This window comes from Labrus bergylta, chromosome 5 (assembly GCF_963930695.1).
Source record: "Labrus bergylta chromosome 5, fLabBer1.1, whole genome shotgun sequence".
Taxonomy (NCBI): domain Eukaryota; kingdom Metazoa; phylum Chordata; class Actinopteri; order Labriformes; family Labridae; genus Labrus; species Labrus bergylta.
In genome coordinates, this window is record NC_089199.1 from 29,038,754 (window position 1) to 29,065,107 (window position 26,354).

Consider the following 26,354-nt stretch of genomic DNA (forward strand, 5'->3'; position numbering starts at 1 on the left):
CAATAAAGCTGGTTTATTGAAGGCCTCACACGGGCTGCACCATTATGTTGGGGTTGTATCAAGTCAACTTTGGTTATATTCTTTAATAATTATACTTAATTATTAATAATATAAATAAAATATCATTAAACTATGTTTAATCTCGTTTTGGGGCACCAACCTGTAATCAGGTAAATATAACCAAAATATCACTCAAATCAGTCTCAAATTAGTTATTTAATTACTAATATTATTAATAATGAATAACTATATTTCATAAATTGAAGGCGTGAAATCCGTACACAAAGCCTTCGCACCCAGCTTATATCACAATGCAAATACACCAGTAACCACAAACAACTGCTCTCTTAAATTATAACAGAATTTATTTAAACAAAGCAACATCAATCCAAAATCAATGAACTTAATTAAACAAATAACTATTATAAACTAATCTAAGCAACAAACATTATCAAGCAAAGGCTTGTGGATGAGGTGTGAATGTAGGTGTGTGTGAGTGTGTGTGTGTGTGTGTGTGTGTGTGTGTGTGTGTGTGAGAGAGAGAGAGAGAGAGAGAGAGGGGGAAGAAGAAAGGGGGGGAGATGGCTTCGTACCCTCGTGGTCGTTCACGATGGCGCAAACCTAACAAAGACCTGGGTGCGTGCACGTGTGGATGAAAGGGAGAGAGAAGGGGGGGGAAGATTACTTCGTCCCACGTGGTCGCCCTTCCGATGGCACACACCTAACAAAGGCCTAAATGTGGCCTTAAGGTCTAAAAGAGACTGAGTTCGGCCCTACATGATCTGTGTCTCTGAGGCGTCTGGATAGCCGCGAGTGTATAGATCTCTGTGCGTAATGGCGCGGTGGTGGAGTTGGTCTCCAGATGTACGTTTACACAGGAATATGCGCCAAAACTTAAAACAAAGGAAGATTGTTGCAGGAAACAGGAGATCTTCTTGGGTCTCCGAGCACCGAAGGTCAGCGCGTGAAAGAGGGCGAGCAATGGAAGTCTTGGAGCTTTGTAGCCTGGCCTGCTCCATGGGGGGTCTACCTCAGGTCCCCTCCAATGAGGAGAGAGAGGTTCCGGTCCCCCCTTTACTTCACACGTAGGTGTGAAGTACCGCAGGGGATTCTGGGATTAAGAGTCCTTTTAGGCCTCTTTGTGATCTCAGTGAATAACTCAAATGAGGCTTTTACAGAGGTGCAGGCCCAAGTCCATTGCTTGACTGTTCTAAGCCTGCGTGGCCCAACATATATGTGTAGGATAGAATAGGATAGGATAATACTTTATTGATCCCAAGAGGGGAAATTCGGGCGTTACAGCAGCACAGACAAGAAAGCTCAAAAATACACATTAAACAGAATAAATAAGATAAATAAGATAAATAAAATAAAAGCAGGGGGTATATACAGTACAAAATGAATGATGAAGTTAACTGGGGGGAATTGAGAATTGAGACAGTATTTGCAGAGAATGACAAGATAAAGTGACAAGTGATGATTAAAGTGACTTGGTCTGATAAATAGCAACAAGTAATGTAAACAGCAGAGAACAGAGGCAGTGTTGTACCACAGTAATGCAGAGTGCAGAGTAGTATAATATAATATAATATAGTGCAATATGAACAATATAGTGTAATATAATTAAATGTTATATAATATAGACTAGTATAATAATATAATAAAATATATAGAATGTACAGTATATATGTATATATATATATATATGTGCTAATAAATAATAAAATAAAATAAAATTTGGAGAAATTGCACTTTGATTTAAGGCCCTAATCCACTGAAATATTAATCTTACACGTTTGAATCAAAAGACAGATTGATAAGAAGATGTGAGTTTGGGCAAAGCGACATACAGTAAAGCTATCCAAATGTATTCTGTTAATGACCTGTAGAAGGAAGCAGTACGCCGTGGCTGCGTCTAGCCTGCCGGAAATGAAGAGACGAAGAAGAAGAGGCTTGTCCCTTCACGGCCTCCGTTGCGGTATTCAGGGGACGTAGGCTGGCGGTGATGGTCGGCCATATTGTCTCTGATACAGCAGAAATCACACACCGGCGACGGAGGGAGGCGAGGATCGTTGTTTGACGAAAACTCCGCTTATCGGGAAGCATTTCTGTCGTCGTGTCGTTCAAGGGGGTAAATATTCACTACTAAACATGATAAAGCTGACTCATATTATCAGTTAAAAACCTGTTTATTAATGGGCGCTAACGTTAGCATGCGAGCTACTGAAGGCCCGCATAATGCAGGAGGTGATCCGGTGTACTGTCGAGATCTGCTACCGTGCTGAAAAATGCAAGCGTGGCTTAAAACAATAGCAGAGTCTATCAGTTTCAGCTTTAAATAACCTAATATTTATCTGCTCTGTCTTTATGTGTTGTTGTATACTAAATAGGGGGGCAGGTTTTGGTACTTATTGTATTTAGGATATCAGGGGAAGCGTTTCTAAATAGACAATTATCTCCTATCAAACAATGCAAACAAGTACAGAATCACTTTTAAATGCTCTGTAAGGAACGGGAAGCATGTTTTTATCCTCTGTGATAAAACCTTTATTTAAGGTTTGTAAGAGGGGGGGCATTTCTCGATGGCGACACACACTGCACAGAACCGCATGGTGGCTCATCTTAATGGGTAGCAGAATTCGACATAACACCTGTTGGTCAGGAGAAGAAACTAATGGATTTGTCAGGTTTTAACGTCCTTTTTGGGTTTCTCAGTGGAGGAAATGAGCCTTGAGATGAATATTACTTTACCCAGGTTGACATTAGGTGCTGAGGTATTCCCCCAGTCACCCATTGATGTAGTATTTTGGTGATAGTAAGAGGATGAGGAGTGTGGTCAGAAGCTTCTCATTCAGATGCTTTTAATGGCCAGAAAAGATTGTAAACATCTGGCATTGACAGTTTGTAGTTGTGTAGCTTTCTGTGTGTAAATCAAGAACATGTTTGGGTCTGAATTTGCACTTGAAACTGTAGGTGGAAATCAATTATATTAAGACAGGTGCATATAGGAGAGGAATGACTTTTTGCAGAAAAATTGCAGTCAAACTACTGCAAGCAGTCTGATTGATCAAAAATGAAAATTTTGTCGATCTACATTGGGTGCCTCATGCCTGGTTGTTTGATTTCTATCAAAGTTTTAAATTCTGCTATCATGAAACGTTGAAAATAACGCTTCTCAATTCATATGAAAACAGAAACATACCACAGTGGGCCGTTGACGCTACAGTCATTTCAAATGAAACCGCAAAGGCATTTGAATACTGGCTTTCATCAACATTACAAAGGCTGTAAAGAGAGCGGGGTGGCCTCTCTATATGTAGATGATCGTAGCCACACTGAAGATTACTGTAAGCTAATGGTAGGTTGATTAATTTAATGACCCGTTAAGATGGGGCACTCAGGGTGGGGTGAATGAAGTGTATACGGATACCCCGAAATGAATCCTACCTACCGTCTGAAATGTGTCGATTCAAGTACATGATAGCCCAGCAGAATTTAAATACAGGCATGGGTATCATTTGGATTTCATTGATACAGGTATTGACGATAATAAATACACTCATTGATACATTGATCACAAACTACAAACCTAACTTTTAAAAAAGCATGGAAGGGTTAAAGAAACATGCTGAAGCCAGGCAGATGATCTCCAGTCTGTCGGTTTCTCTGCCCTGGTGATGGCTGGCTGTAAAGTGTTGGCTAAACCACGTTTGAACCAGACGATGTTAACGCTGCGTGACAGTTTTTTCTGCTTTGGCACACTGAGATCGACCCTTTGGCTCAGTGTCTGCAGCACCACAGAATAGGAACGCACAGGATTACTTTCTAGATAAATGATGAGGTTTAACGTAGAACATCAACCTCATATAGGCTCTTATAATTAGTGAGGGGCTTCACTTAAACTCAAATTGGCTTAGTCTGATTAACAATGTCAACACCTGTATAGTAGTAGTAGTAGTAGTATCAGCCCCGCATTTAACACCTACCTTTTAGCCTACATGACTCGTGGTGTTTTAATGACTTTCTTTCTTCTGTGTCATTGTTGTGAAAACATCTGATTTTCTACACAATCTAAATATTACCACTGTCAAGTTCAAAAGTTGTTGAACCCACTCTTGACAGCCATCACGGGAGCAGAACGACTCAAGCTGTTCCGCACCTCCTCCTCACACATTCCTAAGTCAAACAAGCCCTCCGTATCTGTCACCTTACTGTGCTTTCATCACAGTTTATTTTCATTTTAAGACTCGCTTCATAGCCTGCCACGCTATCCCTCCCTAAAAGTTCCCTTTTGTATGATGATGCAGTCAAAAGACACAGATGTCCACCCTCTTCCCAAACACTGATATCTTCTGCTTTCATGATTTTAAAGGTGGTCATATGTTAGTAAAAGACAAGTCCAACCCCTAATTTTACGTTAAAATAAACTGTGCACCGTCTCACATTCATTTGAGGTGACTAATCTAATCAACAGTCGTAGTCTGTTTCCTCTGGGAAGTATTTAATCTGCTGGCTTTATTTGATTTGATATTGATGTTTGAAGACAAAGGATTAGGAATTAAATTTCTCTTTGTTTCCCTTTCCCAATTTCTTAGCTATCCCACCGTGCCCGTGGTGGCCCCTTCCCCTCCCCGTCCTCAGGCAAAGCCTCCCCCCCCTCCCTAAATCCCTTGCCCTGTCGCCCCCCCTTCCCCCCACCTTCCCTCCTCTTCCTCCCTCCCTCCCACCCATCCTTCCTTCCTGTACTCTCAACGGTCATCTACTGCATTGACGTCTCCCCACCATCTCTGCCAAGCTGTCGGACATGTCAGGACCCGTGCCGAGCCGGGCCAGGGTGTACACCGAGGTCAACACTCACCGGCCGAGGGAGTACTGGGACTATGAGTCCCACGTGGTTGAGTGGGGGTAAATACCTTGTTTGCTCTTAACATTATGAAGCATGCTGCGAGAAACCTCCTCAACCCAGCCTAACACTCGATTCTGATTGTTTCCTCCCAGAAACCAGGACGACTTTCAGTTGGTGCGGAAGCTAGGACGCGGCAAGTACAGTGAAGTCTTTGAGGCCATCAACATCACAAATAATGAGAAGGTGGTGGTGAAGATACTTAAGGTAAGTGGTTAGCGAGACAGATCAAGAGCCTGGAGGAAGTCGCTGGCTCTGATTTGATTTAATGCTTTAATGTCATCTGACTAACTCTGCCCCGTCCTGTCACCTTCAGCCTGTGAAGAAAAAGAAGATCAAGCGCGAGATCAAGATTTTGGAAAACCTACGCGGAGGTCCCAACATTATCTCCCTCATCGATATCGTGAAAGACCCCGTTGTAAGTACAGTTTGTACCTGATTATTTCATCATGAGGTGACAATTTGATAGCATATAGCTTGTGTTAACATTTATTTATATAAAACATCGGGGTTCTGAAATATCATTACTGTACCAATAGTTTGGTGAGACCACCAGCTGTGCAAGCGTGTCCATTTCACTTGTACTTGGGAAGTATGTGTCTGTAAGTACTGAAGTTAGTTAGATGTCTCTCATCAGTTAGTCAGCCTCGTATTGCTGTGTTGTGTCAGGGCTCTCTCCAAATAATTAAACATCCATAATCTAATCATAAAGATACCGGACTGCCATCCTAATAAATAGAAATCATACTTTGAATAACCAAAAAATCTGGTGTATAAGACGCATTTTAAATACAGATTGTATCGTCTTTAAAGTCGTCTGCATCCTTAAATACACATACAACCAAAATACCAGTATAAATGCTGAAACATGCACGGTCATCATCACACTGTACGCCATCAGATGCTACTGAGTACTCGCTCCAGTTCATTGTGTATTGCAAGTGGCCGCTGCCCTGCTCTAAACATGCTGAGATACACAGCGATGCAGACCAGGCGTTCCCCTTTGTGAGGTCATAATCCTGCAGTTTAAAGAACCTTGTGCGCTGGTTTGATTGAAAAGACTCTTCAGTTTAAGTAAAGAAGTGACCAGTGGAGGTTGGAAGCCCAACTCACAAGCTGTGAGTCCACACTTCACAACTATCATCTGACAGTTCGGCTAAGAGTTCAACTGGTGTACCAGGTTGAAAGTTCAACTACCATACTGTTAGATAGCAGGAGGTCAAACTCAACGTGGCAGATGGTACTAAAAGAGAGCAACACTGCTGCTCAGAAACTGCACGTTGTGGACTTGGAGACTGCCAAAAGACACTGCGACTTATCTACCGGTCGATTTATATTCTGGATTTTTCAGTAATACATCAACTAAAAGAAGATCCTTCTTACATGCAGAAGTCCATTAATACTACAAGTGAAGTTTTTTTTTTTTTTTTTATGAAATAGTTCAAATCAGGTCAAAAGAATGTGCCGCTCACAGCCTGTTCAAAACATGTTGACTGCAACCTTTAACTTTATTCATCAAAAAATTAAACTATAAGAATCTAAAATATTTCGCCATACATTTGTGTCATGGTGATGTAAGTGCAGTACGCCCCCATGTTAGGAGAGATAAACCAAACAGCAGGGTCAGTGTTAAAAGCTCATTAGTCCTTTACAATCACCAAGAACTGAGGAGACAAAGTATACCAAACAAGGAACTAGAGGTCTGTTCACACGTCACTGCTTTTCACAAATGGTGACGATAACACAGATTACAGAGAGGACTCATCCTGTTCTTTGCATCAGAATGGCTTAGTTAATAGACGATACCACCAGAAAGTCTCCAAAAAGTATCAGTCCAGGCAGTCCAGAGCCCTCTGCAGAAGATATGGAAGGCTTCTGTTTTTGCTGGAGCACGGTGCATCAATTTACCACAGTGCAGATCGAGTGGGACAGGAAGTCACACACCAAAACAACATTAAAAAATCTGGTTATTTTCAGAATAAAACACTCATTTTTGACGGCTGGGAAAAATGAGCGTCTATGTGTTTGTAGATGGTGTGTTTTGAATGGTTTGAAACCACATCGTATAATCTTGCGCTATCGCACTTGATTCTATAATTACCGTGGGAACTCCTTGGTCTCAAGACTCCAGTTGTGCCACAGTGCTGATTCTTTCTGCACTTTGACAACGCAGCCTGTGAGTGTTGACAGAAAGTGAGCACGGAGCGGTCCCAGAGCAGCGCTGACACCAATCTGGTGGAAGTTCTGGGTTGTTTGGATGTTTCTGGGTTTCAGTGTGACACTTGATGTTTAAGCATATCAAGTATGCTGTTTGGATGCCACTCCTTGTTAGGCTTCTTTTATGCAATGTTTAATTTTGAAGAGGTGGAGTCCAACAGGTTATGTGATCATCAACCATTTCTTGACAAAGTGATTGTGTGAACGGACAGGCAAATCTAAGGAATCATTAGTTGTGACCCTAGATTTGCCTTCTTCCCTCACTTGAATGATCCCGTGGAGAGCCCTGTGTAGGAAGCACCCTTTGTAGGAGGCACCCTGCGTAGGAAGCACCCTTTGTAGGAGGCACCCTGTGTAGGAAGCAACCTGTGTAGGAAGCACCCTGTGTAGAAGGCACCCTGTGTAGGACACTCCCTGTGTAGGAAGCACCCTTTGTCTAACTAACAAATCTAAATAATTAGATTACCCAGTTTGATAGTAAAATTCTGATAGAATGAAGAAATCACAAGGCACCCATGATGTAAAAATACCACTTTTCTCACAATTTTTCCAGTGATTATTTAACTGTTTTTTGACGTGACGTTGACGTTATTATAACTTTTATTAGGTTGACCGTGAAATGTGGTGGACTAGTTGCAGCTTTAGTTTACACTGTGAGCAACAGACTCATAAACTCTTCCAGAAAACCCTCCAGCATGTTGTTACTCGCCTGGTGTAGCTGCATGTTTTGACAAACAAAGGCAGGTCTCAATCAGAGGTCCCTGTGCATTAAGTGTTGATAAGTTTAAAAGAAAAGAAAAAACATAGAGATAAACTCTAACATCTGTCCAAGAAAGACAGAATGATGCTTGTGTGTGTAGCAGCCGTGCAGCAGGTTAGCATACTGTCTTAAAAAGCAAAAGCAGATTCTTCATGTGAATTTAAAACTGTGCACAGTTGAATATTCTTTCAGGTTTAACTTGCCTAATTTGTTAAAATAGATAAATAAATAAAAGCCTGTCTCATATTGATGCCTGTCCCAAATAGAGGCGGGATCATTTCCTAGACATAACTAAATAAAAGCCCAATAAGTGAGAATGCATATTTTATAAAAATTGCGGTCTTTATGTTGTCTTGTAGTCTTTTGTCTGTTAGTTTAGTAATCCCCTCTGTAGTTGAAAAATAGCCCCATGCCATGAGGCAACAAAATACTATACTAGGCATATAGAAAAGCTGAAGGGGAGAAACGATAATGGATGAAAGCTGACGCCTCATTGTCTGCCTTGCTCATGAACAGGAAATAAATGAGTTGGTATAAAGGGACTGAATGTTGCTCACAGTGTGGCTCCCTGCTTAGTTTGTGACACTTGTTATATAAGATAGCTGAATGTAATTGGGACTATTGGCAGAACTGCATACTAAAAAACACTATCTCTAATGTTTTCAGTCCCGGACGCCCGCCTTGGTCTTTGAACATGTTAACAACACAGACTTCAAGGTAGGAACTTTGTCTTTGATGCATGAAACATTTTGTGGAATCGTAGAAACCTCCTTTCTTGGCATACTCGTTGTTTTCCCGTACACGTGTGTGTATGTGATGGAGGAATAAGAAAGTCCAGTGCTATGTCTTCGGTGCCAGATGGTCACCCATCTTCTGGTTCTATCCTCAATCGCTGGCACATCAGCACAGGGGGGTCTGAGTGATAACTTCCTGTTTTATTATTATTATTATTATTATTATTATTATTATTATTAATAAAACAGGGAAACATTACCATTATAAACTCCTCTGTCTTTGTTTTGCTCTCCAGCAACTGTACCAGACCCTGACAGATTATGACATCCGGTTCTACATGTACGAAATCCTCAAGGTGAGTTCTCCATGTTTCAGCCAACTCTCAGCACGTGGTCTTTGACCTCTGAATGTCCTGCAGGCGGTGGACATCTTCACTTTTGGCACAAGTACAGCTCCAAAACTCTGTTTGTGCCATCAACACTGTGTGTTGTCCAGTATACAGAAGATCCTTGTTATCTGTTGATGTTTTAGACTTGCAGGGACAAAAATAAACCTGTTAAATAGATATAAAAATCCTTTCTCTTTCTGCAGGCCCTGGACTACTGCCACAGTATGGGAATCATGCACAGAGATGTGAAACCACATAATGTGATGATTGATCATGAACACCGTAAGGTGAGTTATAAACAGTCATTGCCCAGCATGAACAAAAAAACAAAGATTTTTGAACGATGAAATGTAACTGTAATCTGTTGTTTCATCTCAACAGCTGTTCTTTTTCCATATGTTATGCTTAGGTTTATTAAATCAATAATGCATGATGAATAAAGCTGCACTCACACTGCAAGCCTTCATGTTCAATTCAGATTTTTTCGCTCGTCTGATATTTTATGTGGCTCTTCACATTACCTTTTATCAGACTCCTGTGGGAATTGACACAATTGACAGTGACCCAAATTTGATGTGAAAAGATCAGATTCCATGTGACTTTTTACACTGTCATTCACTAAAAACAGATCTGAATCACATAAGAGCAAAAAAAAATCAGATCTGGATCACTTTTGGCTGCAGTGGGAATGTGGCCTAATTGACTTGGGCAAATCTTTTGGGTGTTTTTTAGTACATAACAGCTTCATATCTTTATGTGCAGTTGCGTCTTATTGACTGGGGTCTGGCCGAGTTTTACCACCCGGGACAGGAGTACAACGTCAGAGTCGCCTCCCGCTACTTCAAAGGACCCGAGCTCCTGGTGGACTATCAGGTACATGTGGGCTAATTTAGCTTTGGTTGGAGGTGGCATGATTTAAAGTATCTGAAGAGATGTTACATGATTAAACATGTTGACCAGTAAATAGATAAAAAAAAGCACACACCGAAATATTTAAAGAAATGCTTCCGTGGGAATCTGGAGCTCCTGGTTTCCATCTTACCTGTGCTCCTTGTAAGGCTTGTGTTGTGTTTGTTTCAGATGTATGACTACAGTCTGGATATGTGGAGCTTGGGCTGTATGTTGGCCAGTATGATCTTCAGGAAGGAGCCCTTCTTCCATGGCCATGACAACTATGACCAGGTAAGCTTTCTCATGACTCAAGAGATTCATGTTTTTCTTTTCTTTTTAAACATCAGCATCTTTCTGGTCAAAGAAGTCGACCCAATATGTCTGTCGCTCAGAGCTGACATGCTGTTTGTTCTCCTGCAGTTGGTGAGAATAGCAAAAGTTCTGGGGACTGAAGACCTTTACGACTACATTGACAAGTACAACATTGAGCTGGAACCTCGCTTCAATGACATTCTCGGAAGGTGAGGACTTACTACAGTCTCATGATGATGTCATGAAGGCTGCGTGATAAATTATATTTTAATCTCTGTCGCAAATGTGCCATAAACACATTCTGAAGAACCAGCATGATGCAAAAAGAAAGAGATTTTTGTGCAAGGGCTTTGCATCTGCAGTGATCTACTTAAGTGGTCAAATGCTCTGTATACACATGCCATCGTTTTCACTGTTGGCTAATCAGATGAAGCCCCTGCTATCTGCAAGAACCTTAAAATGCAAAGCTCTTAGTTGGTCTTTTGAGCTCCGTTTTTTTAAATTTTTTACTTTTGCCTCCAGGCATTCTCGTAAGCGGTGGGAGCGGTTCGTCCACAGTGAGAACCAGCACCTGGTCAGCCCAGAGGCTCTGGATTTCCTGGACAAGTTGCTGCGTTACGACCACCAGGCTCGGCTGACCGCACGCGAGGCCATGGATCACCCGTACTTCTGTAAGCGCTCATGAAACGTGTGCCTGTGTACAAGAAACTAAACCCATCGTCCACGTGAACATGAAGTGATTTCCTTTTTGCTTTTTCTTCGTTTCTTCAACCAGTCCCCATCGTGAAAGATCAGTCTCGTGTGGCCGGATCAGCCAACCTGCCCAGCGGGAACCCAGCTGTTAGCTCAGCTAGCATGATCACTGGTGAGAACATGCACGCCATGAAGTGATCAAACTGTCCTGCAGCCTTGATAAGAAATGTATGGAAATGTCTCTTCTTTTTTTTTTAATGTATTTCTGTTGATGAAAACTCAAGTCCAGTTATCTTTTATAAGCAATCTTTCTCATGCTGGTATTTTATTTGACCTACTTGTTGAGATCTCTGAGCAGACTTTGACAACAGCGTAAACAGGTTTTTCAAGTCTACAGAGTTTCATAACATTATTCAAGCCAGTGATTTGGAAGGGAGAGACTTGTTTACTACTCCCTCTTTGGAAATGTCGTCAGGTGTCATCAGTTTTCTAACCCCCTCTTTCCTCTCCTCCCCCCCCCCCTTCCTCAGGTATCTCTGCCTTGCCAGCCTCCACTGCCCTGGGTCCCCTCACTGGCTCGCCAGTCCTGTCTGCTGCCACCAACGCCCTGAGCACCCCGGTGCCCGCTGCCGTTGGTGCCCCACAGTGACACTCCACGTAAATCCACTCCCACTCTCCCCTTAAACACCACAACCATCACCCAGTCTGGGGAAGGGGGGAGAAACTAGACGATGTGCCACTCTGCCAGCCCTCAAAACATCAATCCTAACCCCCCCCCCGGTGTGACCGCGCCCCAAACAAACTCCTGGCTGGAGGACGCTCTCGTCTAAGAAAAAGAAAAGACGTTTTCCCCCTTTTCCTCCTCCAATGAACACGTTAACCTGACATCTGAAATGAATGTTCTGTGTAATTGAAATATACAGGTATTCCTTTCATTCCCCTCCCTCCCCCCCCCCCCCGCACACGAGTGAATACAAAGGAGTGTGTGTTTCTGTGAGTGTGTGTGGTGATGAGTCTGAGAGGGGTGTATCATCCACGGCTGATTCGGGGTCTCAACAGCATGTTTTTAAGTTTGGCTCGTGAAGGCAGTCGTCGAAGAGTACATCAGCAGACGGCAAAAAAGAAAAGTGTTGGCCATCAGGACCAAAAGGAAGCACATCCTGTATAGTTTACTGCTGCAACACAAACCCTGACGAGAACACATAATATACCTACATGAGTGTAAACACCCTTCAGATCACAGCATTTGGGAAGTGTTTGGTGCTGTTCCTGATGCTCCAGGTGTAACACAATGACACTTCAACACGGTCTCTGCCTGACTCGTTCTGTCTTGCCTTTTCTTACCAAACCAGATAACCAGTCTCCTTTTTGATATGCGACTCCCCCCTCCCCCCCCTGCCACGGTATCCCTTATTAGTTTTATATTTAAATGTATTGGATTGCTGGACGAGTGGTTTCAAAACCCACTCTCGTGTTGTACAATGGACGCTTAAGGAAGCCAGGTAAGGTTCATTCAGGTTTCTCAAAGAAATGGTTCCTCAAAACGTGCTGCTTTCCACTTCCTTGAATTACTTCAAGTGGCTTTTCTTGAATTATTTCAAGACATAACCAAAGTTTACTCCGTTGGTTGGAAGAAGAGACTGACCAAACCTAGTTTTTGTTATGTTGGGAGTTACTCATGGGAGACGCTGTGGCGCAATGTGGGACGACAACATGACGCAAAAAATAACCCGCAGGTGACTGAAGTGCTGTTTAAGTGTTGGAGGAAAGTTCAGTTCTGTAAAGTGTAGTGACATGGGTAAAGCTCTAGTTGACTTTCACCAACATGTTGAGGGAAGTACTGGAAGTTGAATAGCACTTGAAGAGTAGAGTCCCCCCTCCCCCCCCATCCCAAACCCCTCCAGTGTTTTAGTGCCAGAGTTTGAAAGTGTAAGTTTTAGACCCTGCTGTAAATATGCATCTCTTTCTTTCTTTTCTTTTTTTTTTTTTTTTTTTCATCTGACAACCTGCAAATGCAAATAAATCTGAACATGTATACAATGACCTGAGAACGGAGCAGTTTGAGTCCCTACATCACTGTATATATTTTTATGTCCTTATGTAGAAGACTAGTATTTGAAAATATTTGTGTAAATAAACAGGTGTTTTATTTATCGGGTACATCCGACTGATTCATGTCCGTCATGTTCTTGAAGGTACAATAGAATGGACTAAAGATGTTATTTTTTTTTTTTTTGCGAAGTAGGCTACTAAAGCTTATATCATCTCAAATATGTCTTAACAGTTCTCAAGGCCAAGATAAATCTGTACTTTCATAGTTGGGACGGGAGCCACGACAAGACTCGACATGCTAATAGTTGCCATGGAAACCGAACGCCGGATGTTACGTAAAAGACGGCTACAGAATGAAGCGACCCTTACTGTCTAAGATTACCTCAAGTTTCTACATGTTTGTTAGGAGAGGAGAATTCAGTTGTATTCAACTGCTTGCAATCTGCAACCTCACCACTAGATGGAGCTAAATCCAACACATTGATTCTTTAAGAGACAGCTCATTTGACACAGTCACAGTTTCAGTGTGCCTGTTTCTTTCTGATTTAATATCAGTTTGTTTCACATTGGGAGTTAGCACCACTGAAATACAAAATCATTTGTGTCCCGCATCATCTTTTTTTTTAAAAAACCTTTAAATATTTTAAATACACAGTCCTCAATTTAATTAAGTTAAATTTGAAAGTTAACAGTTTCATATTTAGTCTGTAGTGTTCATACATTATGGATTTGCTTAAATACATGTTATATATTTCCAAAAATTCACATTAACATATATATAGTAATATTCTGGCCGAGAACTGACCATCTTTAAACGATAGCGATGGCTCAGAATGTGCAAATTACACAATGACAGTAGGAAACCTAAGGTGGACGAATCTGACAGTACTCAAACTTGTTGCACTGCTTAGCGTTCCTGTGAAAACTTACATCGGTCACTTAAAGTAGCCGTTGGTGTCAGGTTATTTTTCACACAATGACGATGAATGCTGGTTAGAGGCCGGGCCCCCAGTGAGTTTTGCTTGAAGCCCTAATCAGTGTGTGAATGTGTAAGTGTTTACCAAAGATGTCAAAAGCTTTTCGATGACTGATAAGGTTGAGAGTGTCAGTTCTGCAGCTGGTTTGTCATAAATAAAACATCAACACATGATTTAACAGAAATCACTTTATTACAAGGTTACTCAAAAATACATCACATTGATCCAGTGTGACTACAACCAGCTTTCAGACGTAAACTTTAACTTCAGATTGCAGTGAGCGACTCTTCTCTTGAAGTCAATCCCTCTATGTGGGATGAGACTTTCTAATTGATTATTATTATCAGTACTGTGATATTAAATGAATCAACCCGAGGAGCTGACTTGAAACTGTACTCTCTGGTACTTGGCTGTTCTGTTTCTTATAACGCAGCATTCATCATTGTGGTTAAACCTGAAAGGAGGAGGACAAAAACAGAACAGATCAGCATTTTTCACCTGATGTGTTATCAGGTGTATTTTATCTGACACATACAGATCGTACCCGTTTGAACGCAGCTCCTCGTCGATCTCCTCCAGAGTCTTGCCTTTGGTCTCGGGTAGCATGAAGTGGAAGAAGACTGCGGCTGCGACAGCGATTACGCCGTACAGGAAAAACATCCCCGAAAGACCGATCCAATCTGGTGAGGTAGAAGAGAACAGGTAGTCCAGGGTATGCTAATCATCTAAATCAGGTAAAGAACTCGTGGTAATTAGTGTATGCTTTTAATTACATAGACATCACCTTTAAAAAATGATGAAAGGAAATATTTAAGGAGCAATATGTAACTCTGACGCCTAGTGTTTAAAATGGGTACTGCAGTCCAAATTCAAAACATTGGCGAGAGCTGTCTCCCCCCTCCTCTCTAGAGTCGATGCTCACTCAGGTCACCATGTGGTGGACTCTGAAGCTTCAGTGTTTATCCAGCTCTGCATGGGTCTGTAAACCTTTCTGTGTTCTAACCTCTCTCCATTTTTCAAAAGCATCTCCAATATTGATCCTAGTTTGAGCACGTTTCTGCTCGTGGAGCTTATTAGAAACATGCAGAGGCTTTTTAGGTCGGTTACAATCACTTCTATCTGAACCACTTCTCTTGCCCGCTTCCATCTCTGCAACACCTGTTGGTTTGATGTTTGACTGGTAAACCGACAGGTGTTGCAAAACGGCCGTGTGGGGGCGCCTTAAAACCGCCTGCCTTCTCTCATCCAAACAAATCCAGAGCATTCAGGACCAGAATCTGAAGTTAGAAGGAGGACATACTGGCTGTTGCATTGCTGCCAGAACTTCAACATAGCATGTTTCTTTAATGTCTGATCATATAGTAAGCTCACTTTATGATTTATTTGGTAGATATCTTACATATTGGATCTTTAATACCCACAGAATAGTCTTACATGAGTTTTTATCTTCAATGTTAAAATTAAAATGACTGTATCCCTGATTGTAACCCACATGCTACATATACATATTTATTTCCTTCCATCATTTGTAGTTAGATGACTTAAATATACATGTGTAATATGCTCTCATACTGTGGACGAACTATCCCCAAACTCTCACTGGCTCTCATCCTCACGGAGTGATTCAGCTCATTCCTGTGGTTTCAGGTCTAGCAGCTTTATGGTTTTGATCCAACAGGTTTCAGAAGCATGCAGCTGTTTACAGTTTAATAGTTATGGGTAATGCCATGCACACTCAGGGAGCGAGTGAGAGCTTGAGAGCACATTGGTGCCTTTAGCAGATAAAGTGATAAAGAGCCAAACACTTTGAGTCATAGAGAGAAGAAGTGGAGAGAATCAAAACTCCTCGAGATGTGCTGTTCCTTTAGCAGGATGTGTAATAGGGCACTGTGCTCTGTCATGTAATACTTAAACATGTTTTATGTTGGTGTTACACGGATCATTTCGATCTTGAATTTTTAAGTTAGAAATGCCCAAAATACACACAAACAGGACCTGTGGACATGCATTAGTGGAGAGATGTCAGAGTGAGGCGACCCTCCAGGTTTCCATCCCAAGTCCCGACAGATTGAGCTACTACCGCCCAAAATATTTGTCCTGCTTTTTTGTGCTTTTATATCAGAATCGTTTTCTAAAAGTAAATTTACACAAACAGACAATTTGACTTGGTGTTTTGGTGCAAAGAAATAAAAGAGTAAGAAGCTATGAAACAGCAGAGCTCCTGCTGACAGGGAACTTAAATAGAATAAGATAAAAATATAAAATACAATACACAATGTATGTAAGGTACACAAAATGTTCAAAAGGTGCAATGGAGGAGCTGTACAGTCGTGCAGGTAAACAACATGGTAAACAGTTTGAGTTGTTAATTAGGTTTAATTGGTTATCTTGGCTGTACTCAATGCAGCTTTTTCTGATCCTATAGTCTGGGTATTATTTTTGCTGACTCAATGGATTCCTCAACAACCCTGACGGAGCTAAATCCTGATTCATGTTGAAATAAAACTGAACTTTTCTAACCGTGAACAAATACTCGAAATGTCTGATTAGAAAATAATAATGTGCGAGAACTCACCGATAAAATTCAAGAAAGTGAACGTGACCAGCAGGTTGGCAGCCCAGTTGAAGCAGTTTGTGAACGCGAAGGCCCTCCCTCTGACAGCAGCTGGAAATATTTCACTCAGGAGAAGCCACGTCACTGTCGAAGACAAAGGACGCCTTGTTGTTTCACTGAAATCACCCACAAGACAAGGCAACTTTCTCTGTTGTAGAATAGAACTGGACTGATATGGGATCTTTGACACTAAGACTGATGCTGATTTACGGGGGTGGGGGGGAATCCCATTTGCTTCCCTTCTTGGATTGTGCACAGATTTGCACCAATATATCACCTCCAGGAAACTCAGAATGCTTCTTTCTTTAAAACCTGAACACTCTTTGTGATACACTGTAAACATATTTTTGCACAGAACAAAGTCTGCTTGTCTCTGATGCTCTGCTACTCGTCTGCAGAGTGACGTCTGAAGTGTTGAGAGGGATGTAAACGACTCACTATGGAGTGCAGTCTGATGAGAAAACTATCTGATTCTGATGACACTGCCTCAAAATCACTCCAAGTATTGTTTTCTTCATTATATAATACGCTAAAAATTCAAATCAGCACATGTATATATATATATTCTAATGGTTTACTAGGCCCCCTGCTTGGACGGCTTAACCCTCTGTACATGGGGGGCACCCACTTACCACTAGGCTATTGGGGCTCAAAATCAGCATATTTTTGAATTTATGTGATCTCATACTTGTTTATAAAGTATTCTTACATCAGGCTCTATTTGATAATGGTATTTTACAGAGGATAACAACTTCATGATAATTACTTATTTATGCTGATAGCGTGGTTGTGTTGAACATGAATTGCTTTGTGAAGCTTTAATGACTTTGCAGTATTTTAAATATCTGTTATTTCCTAAACTTGCCTTTGTACGGAAGCCCTAAGAGATCAAGCTTCTTACATGTTATTCTGTTTGTAAAAACATGTACATTTTTGATTGTTTTCCTGAGATCTAGTTTAGATACGTCTTGCTCACTTGTGGTAAGCCAATTTCTGTAGTTTGATCGAGATCTTGAAAAATGACCTCATTGTGATGTGAAAATGTGAAATAATATATATTAATTTATGTCCTCTTAGGGCTTCCATACATTTGATTTAGATTTTATTTTGCTGCCTTTTGTGAAGACCTTTGTTTTGTTGTATTTTGAGGATTGCACTAGAAGCAAAGGTCATTTTTGTTTGTATTTCACATTTAAATCAGCAATTCAAAATGAAAACCTTGATTTTTATAGCATTACAAAAAGACAAATATTCAGTAAAATACTAACTTGGTCCAAATCCAACGGAGTATGCACTGACGACAGCCATCAAGCAGAAGAGAATGATCCAGTTCACGATGTGATTATGGACGCCGGGCGACGATTCCAGAGACGCGGCCGTTGAATTCTGTCCAAATTGATCAAGTATCTCATCCTTAGTTTGTGTTTTGTTATACAGGAGTCTTTGGTTCTCTGGTTTAAAAGGCGTTTCGGTTACTGACTGGTTAAAAACAGTCAAATGAGGCAGATCCGTGTTGTTAACATTGAAGTTTGTAGAGTTACACGGCGTCTGAGTGTCCATCGACGACTGTCCACTGAGGAGGCCGATGGTTATCATGCACAACGCCATCACAGAGCATCCGCTGATGAGCAGAGGCCTCCTGCCCACCCTGTCAGAGAACACCATGGAGGTCAGAGTGGCGACCACTTTGACCAACCCCAACCCCACGGAGGCCAGCAGCGCAGAGGCATCGCTGTGAAACCCGACAGAGTGGAAGATGGTGGAGGCATAGAAGAGGACGTTGGGTTGGCCGGTGAACTGCTGAAAGAGCACCAGACCGAGACCAATCACAGTCCGAGTCCTCATGTTGTCTTCACGCTGGAAGAAGTACCAGCTGCTGCTCTGAATATCCTTCTTTTCGACTACTGACTCTTCTGGTGATTCTTGGTTTTCGCCGTCGTCGATGAGGTTTCTTTCCGCTTGCGAGCACTCTCTTTGGCTTAGAGATTTCTTAGTGTTCGATGGTAGAAACGAGACACAAACCAGCTGAATAAAAGTTGGAACTACTGCTAAACCAAACATCCACTTCCACCCTCTTGTCATGTCAGACATTATGTAGTTCATGGCGTAAGCTGCCAGGATGCCCACGGTGACTCCAGCTTCGTACAGAGTCACCAGGAAGCCCCTGTGATCCGGGGTAACCATCTCGGACACAAAGATGCAGCAGGACATGGAGGATATACACATGGCGAACCCCACCGTGATCCTGCCCACCACCAGTGCAGAATACGAGCTGATGAGCAGGATCAGACTGCCGGTCAGGATCAGGACGTTGCTGAAGATGATGGACTTCCTGCGGCCCTGGTGGTCGATCAGGCAGCCGCCCACTATAGAGGCCAGCAGAGCCCCGACCAGCAAGGAGCTGACCAGAGCCTCCTGCTGGACGCATGACAGTCCGAAGTCGGCCTTGAGCTGCAGCAAAGCGCCTGAGATGATGCCCAACTCGTAACCAAAGACCAGGCCTCCCAAAGTGGACACAGCACTGGCCAACAGGAGGATGGCCCTACCTGAGTGGGGGGGAGGGGGGGGGGGGGGGGGGGGGGTAACAGAGGTTTTTTTTTAAAAGAGCGACCAAGCAAAACACTGAATTACATATATTTACATTTCTAAAGAATCTCTTTGGGGAATTAGGAGTTTTCCATTTTCATTAGAACATCTGGATTCAGGATTTGCTGAATCATTGTCCAACCCACCATCATGGTAACTCTCTTTAACGCATGAGGACCCAAACCTGGCCCAGGACCCATGCAGGTCCACTCTTCATAATGGCTATAGTGCAGATTTTGAACTGCCATTATCCATTTCTGGGTCTCTCACCTCTTTCACACGCACCAGGTTGGGTCTGTAACATCCCTGACAAAAATGGATCCCCTGTAGGTTTTTTTTGTTTTCAAACATGAACAGGTCCAATGGGATCTGGGAACATCTTTTCATGGTCCATTAGAGTACGGGTTAGTCAAATTGAACCCAAAAAGGACTCTAGATTAAGGCCAGGCAAGACAGACCTTGTGGTGCAATACAACTGTCAGTATGCCCACTACAAAAATAACTTCAGCATTACATGAACAAATCCATTCAACATTCTCGTTTCCTTCTTCTCATTAGCAGAAATCTTGTAGAAGTTGCAGTTTTTCATGCTCAAGTCCACAACATGCTACTTAAAGGTCACATATTATGCATGATACACAAAATACACTTCACCATGTTTTTCGAACACTAACATGTGTCCCTGGCCCATCTACAAACCCCCCAATGATAAGAAAAGTCCATCCTCTCCATCTTTCGCTTGCTCCACTTTTCAGAAAATGTGTGCTCAAACAGGCCGTTTGGAAATTTTTCCTTTCATGACATCACAAAGGGCAGTAGCCCCTCCCCCAGGTGGGTGACACTCCCACAGCTAGGTGTTTGTTCTGCCCTCTGAGTCTGCCTTCTCACCGTAAACAATAGGACATGGAGTGAGAAAGCCCGAGCCACCCAAGCCCTTCCAGAGAGGGGGCGTGGTCAGACACAGCTCATTTACATATTTAAAGGTACAGATACAGAAACAGCCTGTTCTGAGCAGGGCTGAAATAGAGGGGTTTATAGGCATGATCAAATACAGGATCAGAGTGGATTTAGAACAAGAAACTTCACACACATGTTCTGGGGAGCTCTGAGACTAATTTAAACTTTTTCAAAAGGAGGACAATATGTGACCTTTAAGTATTAATGCAAAAGTAGTTACAATCTAATATCTGGAACAAGCCAATCTGGATACTGAGCTTCATAGCTTTATGTGTTAGTACATTTGAGTGACAATATGTCTTGATTAAACTTAGATACATATATTTATACATTGCAGAAAAAGAGAAAGTAACTCATCTGCCATATAGACTGGACTTTTATGTAAAAGTGTTAACCTCAGATACATATAGTGACTGTAGGAGAGCAACCAGACAGACCAATTGTTTTGCTTCAATCAGTTGTCTAAATGTGAAAGTGTTCGGGTGACTAATTTGAAAAGTAGACTCATAAGGGTTAGGAAGACAACAAACAAACCTGATATTCCAGTATGATTATCTTACATGTCTCTGATAGAAAACCTTAAAGTTACACAATACAAACAACCAAATGGTAATAAATGATTTACTGAAGAGAATGAGCGTAATTTAATAGATGAAATGGTCATGTATATATCAATCACAGTGCTTTGTCCTTTAGAAAATCAATTAAACAGATTTAATGCAGTTGTGCGTTTGACACTGCATCAGGTTTTTCCCGTGTATCTTATCTCGCAAAGTGTCGAGAATAAGTTTTGATACCTTTGTCGTTCTATTTGGTTTCCAAATGAATGATACCAATGATATCACTCTGAGTGTTCTGCAGCCGTGCCTCTCATTAACCCGAGTCTTTCATGTTCAGTGACATTGACAGAAATGCAAATGAGGCAAGCTGCGATCCAAATGAAGGCTGCTGCATGTCAGTCCTTACTAAAGAGTAGCTTTACTGACACAGACACAGTCCAGATGAGAACTGATCAATGTTTTCCTTTAACATTTAATTGATTGTTTTTAATAAGTTCATGATAAAAAAAAACCTTGCTTGTCTAAATGTAGTATCAGAAACACTGGCACAAAATGTCACACTAAGCAGCTTTACATATAGATCAAAACCCTATCTGACTTTTATAGCTCAACATACTTTATATTAAAATGCACTTAGACCTGCGTGATCATATTCCTAACATTATTGTTTTACACTTACCCATTGCCTCTCTCCTGCTATGTGCACATTGTAGTCAGGCTCTCCTGGTCTTAATTTGTTTAATGGAAAACATCCTCTGTGGGAAAAAAGAAGCACAAGTCTACTAATATTAAAATGTCGATCCAGTCTCCAGTTTCTGCAGTACTATCCTGGTCTGGTCCACACGCCAGACCAGCCTGTTGCAGCCCAGTCTCCACGGCAACCGTTTTGTTGATTGCCATGATTTCATTAGGGGGTCCACTTGAGATGGAATCAGCAAAACACACAGCTGTGTAGCAAACAGTTAGTCTTATAGAAACAAACCTTATCGTCTGATAACGACACAGAAGTGAGGAATTTAGAATGTGTGCGTCTCTGACTCGACAACTAGGAGGAGTGTGTGATGACAAAATCAACTTCACAGCTCAGATTAGAAAGACTAAAGGTCTCACAGAAATCCACTGGGAGAGATCCAAGAATTGAACACAGGCCAGTTCTGTGAGTACTCACTGAACTTATTAAGAGTTTCAAACTGAAATCAATATCCCATCGACCCCGTCAACATCCTAATGAAGATTGCAAAATTTTAGCCCTGCTTAGCTCTTTGTCCAGTGAATTTCAACGTACTAGCTCCTATTTATAGACCTAAGCTGTTAACCCACTATAACAGCAACCAGCAAGTCATAAAAACACTTTGTCCAAACATTTTCTTTTTATGCTTCAGGGCCCTAAAGAGCTGCACATTCCACCCCAGAGCCATCACTGAACAAGAACTCCACAGGAACACGTATTGTGTAGATATCAGACTTTAGAAAAAACTTCCCGCACAATCCCAAATGAAACGATACATCTTTAACGACCTTGTCTTTGTAGTAGGCTACTCACCATGTCGAGAATTGAATCTGTCGCCCATCCCTTAAGCTACCATACCTCTGCTGTCAACACTGCTGGAAACTGGAAACTTGTTAAGACATTCCCGTAAGTCTCAGGGCAGACAGGACTTCCTGTTCTGATAGAAAAAATATGGTTACAGTTTGAAACCAGCATGGGTGAGAATTCCTTTGAGTGCTCAGATTGATGTGAAACCAAAACGTGTAAGGTTACATGACAGCAGAGCCTGCATGATCTGCTGGTGTCAAATGTCTTGAGACTGTATAGTTGTATTCACTGTTATATTATTTACAGTCTATGGTTGATATGGACTTTAGAACTTAAAAAGTAGGTAAGAGGCCGTAGGTTTTCTGAAGACATTAACACGACTCTTAGTAAAATAGTCATAAATTAACACTGATTTAGGCGGTATTATAAGTTTTTTATTTTCTGGCTCTTTTGTCTCGTTGGTGTTGGAGTCAACGGCCTGCTTCTGCAGACAGGGGCGCTGCTTGTCACCAGGCAAGGCAGGCAACTGCTTGGTTGCCCCAGACCAGTAGGGGGGCCCCAGGGGGCTGACAAACTTTGGACCAAAGCAGCAACCCAAAATGTGCAAATTTTGCAATGACAGTAGGAAACCCTCTCACTGCCCTGCTGGTCGGAGCCGTAGAAGCGCCACTGGATGTGGACCTGCATAACTCCAACTGCTGCAACTGTTAATACTCTTAGCCAGAGCCGGCCCGTGCCCCTTGTGATGCAACCAATTCTACCACCTTCATACAGCTTTGTGTTTTACAGATTGTCTTTATTTAAACCTGAAATGTATTTGTACGGTCAATGTCCCTCACTTCTGATAACTCTTCTGCCCTCCTCCCCCACAATGAGCAGGTAGCGTGCAGCAGTGTTGATATGTGTCAGGTTGAGCAGGGGACTTTTTAAATAAGTGATGTAGTGATGTTTTCTTCACTTCTTTTGTTATATTACTGAATACTAGAATGAAAATTACATTTGACGAACTAACATTTAGTGATAGTGAAATACATTTTTCCTTCTTTTTTTAATTATTATCTTCAACTTTTCTTCCTCACTCATTTTGGGTGCCTATTCCTATACTGCCTATGCCATGGGCTGGCCCTGCTATCAGCCTAACATCTATTATCATTATTATGAATGTTAAAGAGGACATATTATCCCCCTTCTTGCCCCCTTCAAACAGTCCCCCTGTGGTCTAAATGAAACATCTGTGCTGTGCTTTGGTCAAAATATAACATGAATCAAGCACCAGAGGAGGTTTGTGACCCTGTATAAACCAGCTCTCTCAGAACGCTCCGTTTTGGTGTGTGTGTCTCTTTAAATGCAGAAAAAAAAGCCCCCCCCCTGAGTTATCCCCGTAGACATCACTCCTCCGCTAGCGAGAATAAAAATAACAGACCTGCGCAAAAGTTTTGTTCTAGACTAAGGGTGGAGTCCATGGGTGGAGATACCAGGGGAGGGGAGGGGATTTTGTTTTACCAGAATCCCACTGTGACATCACAAGGAGAGCAAATTTGAAACAGAGCATTTGTCTCTGTGTTGTAAGACTTATGCAGACCACAAACAAAGGACTGGATGGGTTTATTTCACATTTTGTGGGTCAGTAGACACTCAGGTTAACCACATATATGTTCAAAACTGTAGAAGTGGATATTTCATAATATGTCCCCTTTAAGATTAATCTAATAGCTGCTTGACCCAGCTGCTATAAGTAACATATAGGTCCTCCCTGTTTCATCATCACTACATTTGCTAATGTTTATATTAGAATGATCTGTCTATTATCATACGTTGATGTTACTATCATTATTACTGACACATAGCCTACATCTGGTTTACTCATTGTTGTTGTTGTTGCTCTGTTTGTCTCTATACTTCTTCTTCGCTCTGCATCTCCCTCTATCTCACTTTCCAAGCCCGACACCGTTTCATCAGATGGCTGATCAACATGAGTCAGCTCCTGCTTGAGGTTTCTTCTCGAGGTTAAACGGCAGTGTGTTCTTTCCACTGTGACTTTACTTAACGTTGCATGACTGCTCATGTTTGCTTAATGTTGAGTCTCTTTGAAAATAATAACCTAAAGAGTACAGTCATGCTCTTTAGTGAAGCGTCTTGTGATAACATTTGTTTTCTGCTATACAAATAAAGATTGATAAGACAGAAATAATGAAAGTATAACCGCAGATTAACACGTGTTAAAAAAAATGCTTGAATTGTTCAACAATCCACACATTTTTATTTGAATTTCTGTACACTCTATGCTGCTGTCTCCCTTTTAAATCCATTTAGTTCTAATCATTCTTATTTAACATATGCAATTAAAACAGGCTTTAAAACTGGAAAACAACAACACAAATATGAGTCCAGTTCTCATAACAAAGCGTTTCTATTGTTGGTGTGAGCTGCTTATCCATGGAGAAAACTTCAGATCCTTAAAAAGTAAAAAGAACAATAAAAAAAAAATCTGCCAAGTGTACTGTAAGTATAAAAAGTATAAAAACAACTTGTGCAGCACCAGTCACTTTAATCCTTTAATATGGATATCTAAATATTTGTGGGTTAGAATGAATTATTTCAGGGCTGTGGCAGGTCAAGGATTAACTGCATCAGGCTACTACATTGCATCAAATTACATGAGATTAAAGTTTCATAACAAATTATAAACTTGCAGATTAATTGTTATTTGACCAATGAGGTGCAGAACTAAGCTCAGTTATTGTCTTTTAAGTGTTATGGAGTAAACGAAAGTACCATATTTTAAATGGTACTGATACAGGAGTAAGTGTAGTCCTGCTTTATTTACATTCCACCACTGGTTCTGGCTCTCGGTGATTTTCTCCTCAGCAGAAAAACAGATGTGTGCTGTTCAGACCCTCTTTAACAGGTCGTGCAGTAAACCAGTAGTTCTACAGACCCGTTATCCATGGGCTCTGTGCGTCCTCTGTCCAGGAATTCAGCTGTTATAAAACATCACATATCGCTTTGTCTCTCACCTTTTGAGCGCAGCAAACTTTAATCTGGCGCCGGATTCTATGTTTTTTAGAAATGAGACATCCGGGAGGGTCAAAGAAATGGTCCTACCGTAAACTGCAGAGAGAGAGAGGCAGAGAGATGCTCCGGGAAACTTCTGTGTCTTCAGGAAGTTTGAGCTCTCAGCGACGTGGCAACAGCGTCAAGTTACAAGAACAGGAACAATGTGGACGAAGTTTGGACGCCAGGGGTCGACAGATGTGTTTTCACAGGAGAGGAAAAAGTCCGACACCACTGAAGTCCAGTTCAGTTTGAACAGAGTGAGTGCTCTGCTCGATTGGAAAGAGGTGCGCGTCACGGTACAGTCCATGCACGGACACACGCGCGCAGGTACACAACGTTGACAACCTTTATTCTGGAGGAATCCCGGAGTGTTCTGGCTGTGTAGTGACTATCTGATGTCCACATTTATTATATTGCCTTTAGTCACTTGCATAGGTGTATGGAAAGTTGTTGACGCATAAAAAATAAACAAATGTCCGAAATTGAAGTACTTTCTGATGTTCCAGTTTATTGTCACATATGAAGCAGACAACCCGTGATGATGATATGATGAGTTGTTATTTCCGAGATTATACTGTTGTCGTTCTTTTCTTATCTTAAATAGCCTACTTGCGTTGTCCTGTGTTAAGTTGTGTTACGGTAAGAACCGTGTGTTCCCACCACCTATGCCCCCGTTTCCTCACCTGTGACATAGGCTATATACACTCAACCAACCACCTGACCAATTAACCCAAATGATCAATTATCACCACCTAGTGTCCAAATTGAGTACATAAATAAACATATAAACAAAAGCCATTGAAATACAATACATAAATACACACACACTAAATTGGCTCCTACAGTCTGTATCTGACTGAAATGACTCTAACGTACGGGACAACTTTGTTTAACTCTAGAATTTCAAAATAACAATTTTATGACTTAAATAAAAAAGAAAATGTTTCTATAAATAAAATTGACCACGTGTTGGTTACTGTACTCATGTGTAAATATTATGTAGCCTACTTGCAAGTTGCAGGAAAATATATTTATTCACTGTTAGAAATCTAAACCTCACAAATAAGGAATTGACAGAATCACTTCATTTAACATTTTTTTAATTTCTATCCTCC

At 41.5% G+C, this 26,354-nt stretch overlaps 2 protein-coding genes and 1 non-coding gene across 9 annotated transcripts; 2 read left to right on the forward strand and 1 right to left on the reverse strand.

Moving 5' to 3' along the window:
• The first annotated feature begins 1,971 nt into the window (after positions 1 to 1,971).
• On the forward strand, positions 1,972 to 13,052 carry LOC109988165 (casein kinase II subunit alpha). Of its 2 annotated transcripts, none has more exons than XM_020639573.2 (13): positions 1,972 to 2,131; positions 4,596 to 4,905; positions 4,999 to 5,110; positions 5,220 to 5,321; positions 8,547 to 8,597; positions 8,911 to 8,970; positions 9,207 to 9,290; positions 9,766 to 9,876; positions 10,084 to 10,185; positions 10,315 to 10,415; positions 10,729 to 10,877; positions 10,982 to 11,127; positions 11,430 to 13,052. In XM_020639573.2, exons 2-12 carry the CDS (start codon positions 4,805 to 4,807, stop codon positions 11,095 to 11,097), a joined length of 1,089 nt encoding a protein of 362 aa, XP_020495229.1. In that variant the 5' UTR covers positions 1,972 to 2,131; positions 4,596 to 4,804; the 3' UTR covers positions 11,098 to 11,127; positions 11,430 to 13,052. The 2 variants fall into 2 exon arrangements, with proteins under 2 accessions (XP_020495229.1, XP_020495228.1); XM_020639572.3 differs by having other exon boundaries at positions 10,982 to 11,071.
• Positions 8,647 to 8,783, forward strand: LOC114920512 (small nucleolar RNA SNORA57). Its single transcript, XR_003807501.1, has one exon. It is a non-coding gene; the product is annotated as a small nucleolar RNA SNORA57 (small nucleolar RNA).
• Positions 13,053 to 14,098: 1,046 nt separating the features above from the next.
• slc2a10 (solute carrier family 2 member 10) lies at positions 14,099 to 25,474 on the reverse strand. 6 transcript variants are annotated; one of them, XM_065955374.1, is made up of 7 exons: positions 25,288 to 25,474; positions 22,189 to 22,312; positions 21,325 to 21,424; positions 17,811 to 19,088; positions 16,504 to 16,626; positions 14,473 to 14,608; positions 14,099 to 14,382 (listed from the first exon to the last, which is right to left on the reverse strand). In XM_065955374.1, the coding sequence occupies exons 3-7, from the start codon at positions 21,326 to 21,328 to the stop codon at positions 14,295 to 14,297; spliced, it is 1,629 nt and encodes a 542-aa protein (XP_065811446.1). In that variant the 5' UTR covers positions 21,329 to 21,424; positions 22,189 to 22,312; positions 25,288 to 25,474; the 3' UTR covers positions 14,099 to 14,294. The 6 variants fall into 6 exon arrangements, with proteins under 6 accessions (XP_065811446.1, XP_065811445.1, XP_029134231.2 ...); XM_065955373.1 differs by having other exon boundaries at positions 25,200 to 25,474; XM_029278398.2 differs by having other exon boundaries at positions 21,325 to 21,400; positions 22,189 to 22,307; positions 25,288 to 25,473.
• Positions 25,475 to 26,354: the final 880 nt, after the last annotated feature.

Bases quoted from the DNA above. Each gene is read 5' to 3' on its own strand.
- LOC109988165 (XM_020639572.3), top strand. From the start codon at position 4,805: ATGTCAGGACCCGTGCCGAGCCGGGCCAGGGTGTACACCGAGGTCAAC. The intron at 8,598-8,910 runs GTAGGAACTTTG...TTTGCTCTCCAG, and splicing joins TTAACAACACAGACTTCAAG to CAACTGTACCAGACCCTGAC. The intron at 10,186-10,314 runs GTAAGCTTTCTC...GTTCTCCTGCAG, and splicing joins GCCATGACAACTATGACCAG to TTGGTGAGAATAGCAAAAGT.
- slc2a10 (XM_065955374.1), bottom strand. The intron at 14,609-16,503 runs GTGAGTTCTCGC...CTACCTCACCAG, and splicing joins CACTTTCTTGAATTTTATCG to ATTGGATCGGTCTTTCGGGG. The intron at 14,383-14,472 runs GTACGATCTGTA...TCCTCCTTTCAG, and splicing joins GAGGAGCTGCGTTCAAACGG to GTTTAACCACAATGATGAAT.